General features: G+C 39.7%; 1 protein-coding gene across 2 annotated transcripts; it reads right to left on the bottom strand.

Annotated features, from left to right (window-relative positions):
• Nucleotides 1-3,252: 3,252 nt before the first annotated feature.
• On the bottom strand, nt 3,253-13,905 carry fadd (Fas (tnfrsf6)-associated via death domain). 2 transcript variants are annotated; one of them, XM_061884734.1, is made up of 3 exons: nt 13,331-13,905; nt 7,784-7,901; nt 3,400-3,608 (listed from the first exon to the last, which is right to left on the bottom strand). In XM_061884734.1, exons 1-3 carry the CDS (start codon nt 13,620-13,622, stop codon nt 3,551-3,553), a joined length of 468 nt encoding a protein of 155 aa, XP_061740718.1. In that variant the 5' UTR covers nt 13,623-13,905; the 3' UTR covers nt 3,400-3,550. The 2 variants fall into 2 exon arrangements, with proteins under 2 accessions (XP_061740709.1, XP_061740718.1); XM_061884725.1 differs by lacking the exon at nt 7,784-7,901 and having other exon boundaries at nt 3,253-3,608; nt 13,331-13,894.
• Between the last annotated feature and the right edge of the window lie 299 nt (nt 13,906-14,204).

The raw sequence follows: 14,204 nt of genomic DNA on the forward strand, positions 1-14,204 counted from the left end.
TTGTATATACATTTTTATCTTTATTTTTAGCTAAGTACCGTGTGACTTGTGGACTACAAAAGTAAGATTTTCATTGTACGGCAATGAATGTTTGAATGTGCATATGAAGTGAAGTGAAGTGAATTATATTTATATAGCGCTTTTCTCTAGTGACTCAAAGCGCTTTACATAGTGAAACCCAATATCTAAGTTACATTCAAACCAGTGTGGGTGGCACTGGGAGCAGGTCGGTAAAGTGTCTTGCCCAAGGACACAACGGCAGTGACTAGGATGGCGGAAGCGGGAATCGAACCTGCAACCCTCAAGTTGCTGGCACGGCCACTCTACCAACCGAGCTAAACCGCCAATGACAATAAACAATCTTGAATCTTGAATTTAAAAAATTAACCCATTAATAAATCATAAAATAAATCCTCCATAAACAGACAAATATAATTTAAAGTTGTATGGGCTATTTTGTATTAAAAATGGCAACACAGGTTGATGCATGTGCAACAAGAAGATGGAGAAAAATAAGGAATTTACTTGACTACAATGGCAGACATGCGCAAATATCTTCGGATAAAACTTTATTATATGGATATATTCATTCACGTCACCAATTGAAAAAAATGTGTAAATTCCATCTGGCTCATTTAGAGGAAGATTGAAAGAAGGCAAGATTGTTTTATAAACACTGTATCCCGCCATGCCTCCATGGTTTGAGTTCAACTCTTCGGGACTATGCAACCAAATACACAAAAATAGGTAAAAATATGTAAGGCAAGTGTTGCATAAAAGGGCTCCTTTAAATGGGATTGTGGCCCATTGTATGACGACCATGTTGCTCAGCAAGGCTGTTCAATCCGTTGTTGACTCTTATAAAAAACATTAGACGATTTTGCTTTTTAGAAAAGCTTTTAGTTAATGGACTTTCCTTTTTAAATTAGGATCTTACTCCTGCTTGTTTTAATTTATTTGTTTTAATTCATCTATGTTTTGTATAGCACTTTGTTATTTGTATGTGAAAAGTGCTTTATAAAAAAAAAAGGATCCACTTACAATGTGTCCATCACTGCACAATTATCACGCCGTTTTGACAATGGATACCTTGTCCTTCTTCTATGGTGTTTCTACAGCACATTTTCCTGTCCACTTGGTAACCATCGCCTTAATGCACATTCTGCTGCCTGCAAAAAGTCACGCTTCAAAGTACAAACCCTGTTTCCATATCAGTTGGGAAATTGTGTTAGATGTAAATATAAACGGAATACAATGATTCGCAAATCCTTTTCAACCCATATTCAGTTGAATGTGCTACAAAGACAACATATTTGATGTTCAAACTTTTGCAAATAATCATTAACTTTAGAATTTGATGCCAGCAACACGTGACAAAGAAGTTGGGAAAGGTGGCAATAAATACTGATAAAGTTGAGGAATGCTTATCAAACACTTATATGGAACATCCCACAGGTGTGCAGGCTAATTGGGAACAGTTGGGTGCCATGACTGGGTATAAAAGCAGCTTCTATTATGCGAAGTAATTCACAAACAAGGATGTGGTGAGGGTCATCACTTTGTAAGCAAATTGTCGAACAGTTTTAGAACAACATTTCTCAACGAGCTATTGCAAGGAATTTAGGGATTTTACCATCTACGGTCCGTAAAATCATCAAAAAAATTCAGAGCATCTGGAGAAATCACTGCACGTAAGCGATGATATTACGGACTTTTGATCCCTCAGGCAGTACTGCATCAAAAACCGACATCAGTGTGTAAAGGATATCACCACATGGGCTCAGGAACAATTCATAAAACCACTTTTTTACCACTACAGTTGGTTGCTACATCTGTAAGTGCAAGTTAAAACTCTACTATGCAAAGCCAAACCCTTTTATCAACAATATCCTGAAACGCCGTCGGCTTGGCTGGGCCCAAGCTCACCTAAGATGAACTGATGCAAAATGGAAAAGTGTTCTGTGGTCGGACGAGTCCACATTTCAAATTATATTTGGAAACAGAGGATGTGGTGTCCTCCGAACAAAGAGGAAAATAACCATTCAGATTGTTATAGGCGCAAAGTTCAAAAGCCAGCATCTGTGATGGTATGGGGGTGCATTAGTGCCCAAGGCATGGGTAACTTACACATCTGTAAAGGCACCATTAATGCTGAAAGGTTCATACAGGTTTTGGAGCAACATATGGTTTCATCCAAGCAACGTTATCATGGACGCCCCTGCTTATTTCAGCAAGACAAGTTACAACAAAGTGGCTTCGTAAAAAAAGAGTGCGGGTACTTTCCTGGACCGTCTGCAGTCTAGACCTGTCTCCCATCGAAAATGTGTGGCGCATTATGAAGTGTAAAAATAAGTGTAAAATACAACAGCAGAGACCCCAGACTGTTGAACGACTGAAGCTCTACATAAAACAAGAATGGGAAAAAAATTCCACTTTCAAAGCTTCAACAATTTGTTTCCTCAGTTCCCAAACGTTTATTGAGTTTTGTTAAAAGAAAAGGTGATGTAACACAGTGGTGAACATGCCCTTTCCCAACTACTTTGGCACGTGTTGCAGCCATGAAATTCTAGGTTAATTATTATTTGCAAAAAAAATAAAAAAATAAGGTTTTAAACATCAAATATCTTGTCTTTGTAGTGCATTCAATTGAATATGGGTTGAAAAGGATTTGCAAATCATTGTATTCCATTTATATTTACATCTAACACAATTTCCCAACTCATATGGAAACGGGGTTTGTATAAGCACACCACTGCACGGCCTCGGGTGACAATGGTGAGGCAGGGGTGAGGCAAGAGTATGTCACCTGATTCAATGTGAGGTTTATTATCCATGCATCCATCCATCCCTTTTCTACCGCTTGTCCATTTTGGGGTTGCTGGAGCCTATCTCAGCTGCAATCGGGCGGAAGGCGGTGTACACCCTGGACAAGTCGCCACCTCATCGCAGGGCCATTACAGATAGACAACATTCACACAATTATTATTATCTAAATAAAAGCAGTATCAAGCACTCTTATCGTTTATGTAAGATTTGTTATTAATGTAATATGTCAGGGGCCAACATGAATAATCTCAAGAATAAAAGTAAAAACTGTTTTCATCAATGCTGTATAATGAATGTAGGAATGTTGACAGCAATGGTTGAGTTGACAGATGAAAATCCGTAATTTTCCTGGGAAATATACCATATTTATATACACAAATGTTGACAGGTATTTGCATGCTCACAAATGCACAGTACTACCATATATATTTTTCAAGGTTGATTTATTTACACTTTCAAACATTTCAATGAGTTGATTTGGTTTAAATTATCATGACGTCTTCATTAACATCACATGCACTTAATTTTTTCCTCCAGTATATCAGCAGTGAGATTTTGCTGACATTCTCTCAGGGCCTTTATCAACTCTGCGGTATTAACTTCAGCGCCTCGACTCTTCTTCCATTCCCTTAGTAACTGCCTCGCCATCTCTTCCAGATCACAAGGATACCTCTGAGCGATGGACTCCAGTTTATTTTCATTCAATCCCAGCTTCCGTCCTAGTTTACGCCAGTTCCGTCCCAGATTCTCCGCAATCACATCGACGCCGATGTCCAGTTTGGCTGAGGAAGGATAAGACAGTATAAAGTGGGGGTCTTCAATTAAAAGTTAAATCAGTAGAAATGCAAATCCCCCAAAACAAATGTGCGGCTAAAAATTGCCCTGAGGCGGCACTTTGGACACTCATCGTTCGGTGTTGGGAAGCACTGATTGCAAGTCGGCTAGCTAACAAGCCGGCTTCTTTCAGTGCTCCTGTTCGTCTCCAAGGCTGGAACTCAGTGCAGCGTTTAAGCAAGAGGAACAGTAAGTGCCTGCGGCTGAAGCGAGTGTTAAACAAATTTTGCTTGGATTGTATTTTTAGCGACATTTTCATAAAAAAATAAGGAAGTGATATTTTGACGCCAAAATGAAGTGTGGATTTGTGCATTTCATTAACATGCACTTCCCACTGGACGAGCATCACTCGTTTCCTTCTTATTTCCTTGTATATCACTTGTTTTTCCATGTCAAAATTGTTTCTCTCCGCTGGGGCGGTATAGCTTGGTTGGTAGATTGGCCGTGCCAGCAACTTAAGGGTTCCAGGTTCGATCCTGGCTTCCGCCATCCTAGTCACTGCCGTTGTGTCTTTAGGCAAGACACTTTACCCACCTGCTCCAAATGTCTCCCACACTGGTTTAAATGTAAATTAGATATTGGGTTTCACTATGTAAAAGTGCTTTGAGTTACTAGAGAAAAAGCGCAATATAAATATAATTCACTTCACCTTGTTTTGTCTGTCTTTGTTTTAAAGTCGCTGTCACGCCAAATTTCTTCCCCCCTATAACCCCCCCCCCCCCATTTACTTCCGGGGTCATGATTAATACAGACGTTTTGTTAACGCTATATTGTAAAAATATAATGTTAAAAAGATACAGACGTTTTGTTAACGCTATATTGTAAAAAATTTAAAATAAAATTAAAAAAACAATTTACAAACACAAGCTATGGGATGACGCATTTACTTCCGGGGTCTCGTTTCCTCACGTTTCCTCTTACGTCGTCCATAGCTTATGTTTGTAAATTGTTTTTTAAAATTTTTAAAAACATTTTTTTTATAATATAGCGTTAACAAAACGTCTGTATTTTTACAATATAGCGTTAGATTTTTATAATATAGCGTTAACAAAACGTCTGTATTTTTATAACATAGCGTTAGATTTTTATAATATAGCGTTAACAAAACGTCTGTATTAATCATGACACCGGGAAGTAAATGGGGGGAGGAAGGTTTTTGTAGGGGGAAGAAATTTGGCGTGACAGCACAATGTTTACCGTCTGGAGTGGAATTCACAGATTTGATTGGCTGAGCAGTCGCATGTGGAATGGTTTAAATGAGAACTGCAATTAATTGGGAAATTTTGCCTTGCATTCACAATCCTTATGTGAGACAAGAGCACATGTTCTTCTTTCTTTAATGCATTCTAACTCATAAAAAAACGCTAGCAAAAGTCAGTTAACAATGGCAGTAATGTCATTCGCATCTGTGTTGGCCCTGCGAAGAGGTGGCGACTGGTCCAGGGTGTACCACGCCTTCCGCCCGATTGTAGCTGAGATAGGCGCCAGCGCCCCCCGCAACACCAAAAGGGAATAAGCGGTAGCGGTAGAAAATGGATGGATGGATGCCTAAAAAGCGATCTAACGACATACAAAAACCTCCATCAATCTTTTGTATACGTGCTGTGAGTATATATGTAATGTAATGAGACTAAGGATGTCCGATAATATCGGCAGTTCGATATCATCGGCCGATAAATGCTTTAAAATGTGTAAATCGGAAATTATTGGTATCGGTTTCAAAATGATCAGTATCGGTTTTAAAAAGTAAACTTCATGACTTTTTAAAACGCCGCTGTGTACACAGACATAGGGGGAGATACAGAGCGCAGAACAACCTTAAAGGCACTTCCTTTGCGTGTCAGTCCAGTCATATATCTACGGCTTTTCACACTCTCAAGAGAATGCAAAGCATACTTGGTCAACAGTCATACAGGTCACACTGAGGGTGGCCGTATTGACAACTGTAACACTGTTACAAAGATGCACCACACTGTGAACCCACACCAAACAAGAATGACAAACACATTTCAGGAGAACATCCGCACCGTAACACAACATAAACACAACAGAACAAATACCTAAAATCCCTTGCAGCACTAACTCTTCCGGGACGCTAGAATATATACCCCCCGGCCCCTTCAACCTCAACCCTGCACTTCCTTAGACTTAAACTTTGTGAAAGTCAAAGTATAGTATTTCCCATAGTTGTAGTGGGTATCAGGATTATCCCAGGGAGAGCATGTCCCAAATTCCAAGCTGCTGTTTTGAGGCATCTTAAAAAAAATATTGCACTTTCTGACTTCAATAATAAATATGGCAGTGCTATGTTGGCATTTCTTTCCATAACTTGATTCGATTTATTTATTTATTTTGGGGCGGTTTAGCTCGGTTGTTAGAGTGGCCGTGCCAGCAACTTGAGGGTTGCAGGTTGGATTCCCGCTTCTGCCAACCTAGTCACTGCCGTTGTGTCCTTGGGCAAGACACTTTACCCACCTGCTTCCAGTGCCACCCACACTGGTTTGAATGTAACTTAGATATTGGGTTTCACTATGTAAAACGCTTTGAGTCACTTGAGAAAAAGCGCTATGTAAATATAATTCACTTCACTTCACATTTTGGAACAATTTTACTAATGCCGTTATAATATATCGCCGTTATTACAAACACTGTTTGTATTTTATATATATATATATATATATATATATATATATATATATATATATATATATATATATATATATATATATACCGTATTTCCTTGAATTGCCGCCGGGCACATAAAATGCTCCTGCTTTGAATTACTGCCGGGTCAAACGCGCTTCGCAAAATAATTTGCGTATGCTTATCACTTTTATGCAGATGACTGCCACATTTATATGCCGATTTCAAAAAGCCACGGCCCCCTTACACCCTTTCTTAACTGTCTATGTGACGTCAAGGCTTGGTTAGCCCAGAATTTTTTAATAATGAATGAGGGAAAAACGGAAATTTTAGTTTTTGGTCCGGCCCTTACTGACTTGGGACCATTGCAAAATTATGTGCGTCCCAAAGTCACCAGCCTTGGCGTCACTATAGACAGCGATTTTAAACTAGACAAACAAGTCAATGGCGTTTTAAAATCGTGTTTTTATTACCTTCGTCTTTTAGTAAAGGTTAAACCGTTTTTATCTTTTAACCTTTTTGAACAAGTCGTGCATGCTTTTATTTCAAGTCGCCTGGACTACTGCAATGCACTTTATGCAGGCATTAGCCAAAAAGCTCTCTCCCGGTTGCAGTTAGTCCAGAACGCGGCAGCACGATTTTTAACAGGGGCCAGGAAACGCCAGCATATAACCCCAATTCTTCAGAGTTTGCACTGGCTCCCTGTTCATTTTAGAATTGATTTTAAAACATTGCTGTTTGTTTTTAAATCTTTACATGGACTGGCACCTCAATACATCTCGGACCTCATCCAAATTTACATCCCTGCGCGCGCTCTGAGGTCCGAGAGCCAGCTCCAGCTCGTGGTGCCCAAGACCAGACTTAAGACCAGGGGACACAGGGCCTTCTCTGTGGCCGGCCCTAAGCTCTGGAACACTCTACCCCTCCATGCTCAAACTGCTTCCACAGTGGAGTGTTTTAAGTCTTGTCTTAAGACCCACTTTTATTCTTTGGCTTTTAACACTACGTGAGTTGTGTGGTCCTCTGTCCTCTGTTGTCCTCTGTGTTTTTTATACACTTTGATTTTTATTTTACTGTTTTAATTGATTTTACCTTTTAAAATAGTTTTAAATCATATTTGTTTTTATATTGTTTTTATTGGTTTTATTTTTATTCATTTTTTGTTTTATTCAGTCATTGGTGGAGCATAATATTGTTTTTAACATGGCTGTGCAGCACTTTGGAAACTTTATTGTTGTTTAAATGTGCTATATAAATAAAGTGGATTGGATTGGATTAGTATTACCGCCAGGTCAAACTCGTGACATCACGAGTGACACTTCCCCTGTCATCATTTTCAAAATGGAGGAGGCTGATTTTAATAACTTGAAATCGCATAAAGGGAAGAAGATTAAGAGCTATTCAGTAGGATTTAAGGTCCAAGCTATTGAATATGCTAAAAAGAACAGTAAGCAGCTATGTTTTATTATTATACCGGTACCTGTGGAGAGGTGAAGCCGACGGTCCGACAGACAGGCAGGGCAAGCTGGAGCCTGGCCCAAGATGGCGGTGAGGAGACGGCGAGCGAGCGGAGAGGAGGAGCAGAAGAGCGACCTGGACTGAGGTTTTATTGAAAAATAAACAAAGTCAAACTGCTCAAGCCATGTCCTTCCTTGGTGGTCCTGGGAACCCGCAAGACGACGGCTTGACACAATCACAATACCGTAGCTACGTATGTCAAATATGAGTAATTAAATGACTCCCGCTTCCTGGTGGTAGAGGGCGCTAGTGATCCTTCTTGCGACTACTCGGCTGCAGAAGAAGTGGCGCTCACGTGCTGGGACGGATACGACGGACCTTTTAGGATGTAACACTCTTATGCTGGCTATGTAAACAACCGGGCTGAAATAAAGCATGTTCCAGTCCTAAATACCCAGTGTATTATTTATAAAATAACACTTTCTGGTGGCAGCGGTGGGATAAAGATATCACCCGCGGAGCAGAATGAGAGGGGGAGTTTTCCGAGGATAATTCTGTCATCGCCCGTGAGGAGCCGAGCTAACTGATAGCAACGGTCTGCACGTCGGGAGCAACCCAAATGAGAGCGCGCTATGGCTACACACCGACCGACCAGCAAGAGTAGGCAGCGTGTGTTTATAAAAATAAAACAGTTTTCTAAACTGATATTTCAATCGAAGTAAAGGTAAGACCATAATAAAGTTTTTTTTATTAAATGTGCTTTTCATGAGGATATCCTTACATCACACTCAAATTTTTACAACATGCCTTTGGTAAGTGCCTGAGTGAGAAGTGGTTTTAAAATAATTAGCACATGCTTACTTTTACCGCATGTCTTTAGTAAGCTTAGGTATGAGAGGAGGAGAACATGCTAACTCCACACAGACAGATCCCGAGCCTGGGATTGAACCCAGGACTGCAGGACCTTTGTATTGTGAGGCAGACGCACTGACCCCTCTGCCACCGTGAAGCCTATATGGAATACAAAGATTTGCAAATCCTTTTACACCCATATTCATTTGAATGCACTACAAAGACAAGATATTTGTGGTTCGAACTCAAACTTTTGTTTTTTTTGGCAAATAATAATTAACTTAGAATTTCATGGCTGCAACACATGCCAAAGTAGTTGGGAAAGGGCATGTTCACCACTGTATTACAGCACCTTTTCTTTTAACAACACTCAATAAATGTTTGGGAACTGAGGAAACTAATTGTTGAAGCTGTGAAAGTGGAATTCTTTCCCATTCTTGTTTTATGTAGAGCTTCAGCCGTTCAACAGTCCGGGGTCTCCGTTGTCGTATTTTATGCTTCATGATGCGCCACACATTTTTGATGGGAGACAGGTCTGGACTGCAGGCGGGCCAGGAAAGTACCCGCACTCTTTTTTACGAAGCCACGCTGTTGTAACACATGCTGAATGTGGCTTGGCATTGTCTTTCTGAAATAGGCAGGGGCGTCCACGAAAAAGACGGCGCTTAGATGGCAGCATATGTTGTTCCAAAACCTGTATGTACCTTTCAGCATTAATGGTGTCTTCACAGATGTGTAAGTTACCCATACCTTGGGCACTAATGCACCCCCATACCGTCACAGATGCTGGCTTTTGAACTTGGCGTCGATAACAGTCTGGATGGTTCGCTTCCCTTTTGGACTGGATGACACGATGTCGAATATTTTCAAAAACAATTTGAAATGTGGACTCATCAAACCACAGAACACTTTTCCACTTTGCGTCAGTCCATCTTAGATGATCTCGGGTGCAGAGAAGCCGGTGGCGTTTCAGGATATTTTTGATAAATGTCTTTAGCTTTGCATAGTAGAGCTTTAACTTGCACTTACAGATGTAGCGACAAACTGTATTTAGTGACAGTGGTTTTCTGAAGTGTTCCTGAGCCCATGTGGTGATATCCTTTAGAGATTGATGTTGTTTTTTAATAGAGAGAACAGTTAATGATTATTTGCACAAAAAAAAAAGTTAATCAGTTTGAACATCAAATATGATGTCTTTGTAGCATATTCAACGGAATATGGGTGGAAAATAATTTGCAAATCATTGTATTCCGTTTATATTTACATCTAACACAATTTCCCAACTCATATGGAAACGGGGTTTGTGTATATATATATATATATATATATATATATATATATATGTATATATATATATATATATATATATATATATATATATATATATATATATGTATATGGGGTGTAACGGTATGTGTATTTGTATTGAACCGTTTCAGTACGGGGGTTTCGGTTCGGTTCGGAGGTGTACCAACGAGTTCCACACGGTCATATTAAGTAGCGCACCACACATTGTGTAAACAATGCACACCGAGGCACCATGAATTGATTTACGTGGACCCCGACTTAAACAAGTTGAAAAACTTATTCGGGTTTTACCATTTAGTGGGCAATTGTACGGAATATGTACTGTTATCTCAGCTGCCTTTAGGCAGTAGGTGGGGTACAACCTATATTTTTCACAATGACTAAGTTTGTGTAACAATTTTTTTTTTACCGGCCCAAATCAAATTATTGGTGTTTACGGCGATTTCTCATCCGGTCTAGTCAACACGTATGCGCAGAGAGTGCGTGCACACATACAAAAACAATCCAAGAGAAGCAACAATGTGCAATCATGAGTTAATACGTAGTAACGTCACTACGTCATGGAAGCCGAAAGAGGGTGGGATACAACACTTCAAATACATTGGAAAGTTAGCGCCTTCTAGGCCAATGTTTGTCAACCTTTTATGAGCCAAGGCACATTTTTTTCATTGAAAACAATCTTGAGTTACACCACAAGCAGTAATAATTAAAAAACGAAACTCAGTAGCCTATATTGACAATAAAAAGTCGTTCTCACAATTGTTGGATAGGACTTTAACCTCACAATAGATCCGTCTCAAAGTAGCTGTACTGTCACGACCTGTCACATCACTCCGTGACTTATTTTTGGTTCTTTGCAGTTTTCCTGTGTGTAGTGTTTTATTTCTTGTCTTGCGCTCCTATTTTGGTGGCTTTTCCTGTTTTGTTGGTATTTCCCTGTTGCAGTTTCATGTCTTCCTTGAGCGCTATTCTCTGCACCTGCTTTTTTTTTCTACAATCGAGACCATCTAAGTTGTGTGGACACTATCCTTTTTTGTGTGGACATTGTTGATTGTCATGTCACGTACGGATGTACTTTGTGGACGCCGTCTCTGCTCCACACGCTGTAAGTCTTTGCTGTCGTCCAGCATTTTGTATTTTGTTTACTTTGCAGCTAGTTCAGTTTTAGTTCCGTTTTGCATAGCCATCTCTAAGCTTCAATGCCTTTTCTTAGCGGCACTCGCCTTTTCTTTATTTTTGGTTTAAGCATTAGATACCTATTTACCCGCACATTGCCTCCCGCTAGGGCTGGGCGATAGATCGATGTACACGATATATCACGTGTTTGTTTCTGTGCGATATAGAAAATGACTATATTGTGATATTCGAGTATGCGTTCTCACGCATTTGCTTTTAGCTGCGGGCATTACACTATAGGCTCTTCTCGCTCTTTCCTGTGCCTCCTTCTCACAGACAGCAAGCGCAAATTCTTACACACGTCACATACTGTCACGTCATACGTCACATACGTAGACCCCCTCGCAGCGCAGAGAGGTAGCAGCATGGGTAACGTTAGCGGTGATGCTAGCGGAGCCGTGCGAGTGATAATACACCAGAAAGAAGGTGCGAATGAAGGAAGAATTAATTCCCTAGAAAAACAGCAGGGGGTCCATCATCTGCGGGTGGTTTTGGCTTCAAATGGGAATATGTCGAACAGACAACCGTAATTTGTCAAGTGTGGTGTGCTAATATGTGGTCTGCTAATATGTAGCATCATTTGAAAAGTCACTTGCTAGAGAATAAAAAGTGCTTACCACGCATGTCAAAATCTCCGTTCGGTGCCACACGCCCACACCATCAAAATGCAGAGGCAACCATTTCCAGATCAACAACGTATGAAAAAAATAGTCAACAACAGAATTTATTAACGTCCGTAGTAACCTACCACATTGTGAAGGACAAACACTAATGAATTTCCTATTATGCAGCTCATTTTTATTTGACACTTAAAATGTCTCTGACAATCTTGAACTTTCTGTTTTGGAAATGACATGAAAATGTGTGCCATTGCTTAATAACTGTTTAATAAATACAGTTTTGGTAAATTGACTTAGTTGTGATTTCCTTCTCTGCATGAACGTTTAAAATGAGCATATATTAATGCAGTATGAAATAAGAATGTTTTAATGTAGACACATACAGTAAAATCCTTATACTGTGATTATATGTATCAAGTGTTAATTCAAGGCAGAGACAAAATATTGAGATATACTGTATTTCCTTCTCACTCTTGCGCTTACCAAAGGCATGTGGTAAAACTAAGCATGCGCAAATTATTTTAAAACCTGTTCTCACTCCAGTACTGACCCAAGGTATGCAGTAAAAATGTGTTTGTGATGTAAGCTTGGACTTTAAATCCTACTGAAAATCTCTTAATCTTCTTCCCTTTATGTGATTTCAAATTACCGGTATTGAAATCAGCCTCCTCCATTTTGAAAATGATGACAGGGGAAGTGTCACTCGTGACGTCACAAGTTTGACCAGGCGGTAATACTAAGCATGCGCTAATTATTTTGGGAAGCGAGTTTGACCCGGCAGTAATTCAAGGCAGGCGCATACTATATGCCCTGCGGCAATTCAAGGAAATACGGTATATTTTGTATCGCGATATGGCCTAAAAATATTGAGATATTAAAAAAAGGCCATATCGCCCAGCCCAACCTCCCGCTATTGTCTGCATATTGTAATCACGACACGACGTGTTCCTGACATCTACAAAGAAATAAGCAACCTGCTGCCAAATACTGATATGGAAGAGTATTACATGGTTAATCTGCCGAGCTCTAGACAGCACAGACACTCGAACAACGGCACATTATTTACGGACTATAAATACTTGCAAAAATATTTTTTAACCCAATTAGGTGAAGTTGCATAATCTCCCACGGCAGACCAGACTGTATTTCACAGGACACGCGTGTGCCGCGGCACAGTGGTTGACAAACATTGCTCTAGGCATCTGCGCAAATGTTGCAAACAGCCCTTTTAAGGGGTTTTCTCACTTCATTGTTTTGGGTGTTGTCCTATTTTCCTCCACTTATTTTTCATTCCCCTTGAATTTCGCATTCCCTTTTACTGAATTATTTGTATTACAATGTGTTGGATGTTATGTCTTATGGAAAGCGTGTTTACAATAATAGCTCTCTTCACTCACATGACCAAAACACGACAGACTCAAGTCTGATGAAATGACTACAAATCGACCTGCAAAAAGGGTTATAAGTGATGTACGTGCTACCTATTCCCAAAAATAATAAAATATACGAATCACAAACTGTGTTTTTGTGAACATTCGGGGTCTGAGGGATAATCTAGTCCACGTCAAATTAAAAGAAGAATGACAAAATATTAGGCTAAAAGCAAAGAATACCTATTTCCTCTTGGGAAGGTTGACTGCTTGTGCTGTCAGACGTGCGAAAGTTGTCCAACTTGTCCGACAAATCTTGACGTTGAATTTGTTTAAGACGTTGCGACAACAAGTCGGTGTTATGTTGGCTCAGCTCGCCTCTCTCCACCAAACACTGGAACAGTTGAATTCCCTGGAAGATCTTCTCGGCTTCCCTTTTGCCCAAAACGTCCATATACAAATACTTGACTTTATACAGCTGGTCGGCAGTCAGCTGGTCGGAAATGTGCAGTAAAAGCGCGTTAAATGAGCTCATATCTGGAACAAAAAGCCTAAAAGTAAGTCCACTGACACGAAGCAAGTGTGGGGATCCAACTACCAAACTTTACTTTCACTTCCGTGTTAACTGAGGCAGAATCCGGCCTGGACAATTCATAAATAAATAATGCATACTATTTATCAAATACTGTAAATGGTTGCCTGAATTAAAATCCTTAGCAATCTAAAGTGTAATGTTAATAATCTAATGTAAAGATAAATACCAGACATTTCGAGCAACGTCAACTTTCATTCTCTTGAAACGGTGGGCGGACCGATACCGTGTCGACTCGTCGTTGATACAAACACCAGTATTCATTCGTTTTTTATTTATCTCCTTCATTGATGAGCATTTTGAACGATACATAATTATACCTCAATTATATCATTTAAATTCACACAACAATGCCTGAGAAGGAGCAGGATGAAGAAATCTTACAATTTCCTGCCCCCTTTGACATGATACATTATCTTACTTCATGAATATCATTTAAACCGACACATATATCCAAATGTAATGAAACAATAAAAAAAAAAAACAAAAAAAAAAAACACAAGTGCAAAACTTCATAAATTATAA

Source organism: Nerophis ophidion, linkage group LG02, assembly GCF_033978795.1.
Source record: "Nerophis ophidion isolate RoL-2023_Sa linkage group LG02, RoL_Noph_v1.0, whole genome shotgun sequence".
NCBI classification, from domain to species: Eukaryota; Metazoa; Chordata; class Actinopteri; order Syngnathiformes; family Syngnathidae; genus Nerophis; species Nerophis ophidion.

What these genes read in the sequence shown, in the direction of transcription:
- fadd (XM_061884725.1), bottom strand. Translation starts at nt 13,622, where the DNA reads ATGAGCTCATTTAACGCGCTTTTACTGCACATTTCCGACCAGCTGACT. An exon ending in ACCTTCCCAAGAGGAAATAG is followed by an intron (nt 3,609 to 13,330) that starts GTATTCTTTGCT and finishes ATCCTTCCTCAG; the next exon opens with CCAAACTGGACATCGGCGTC.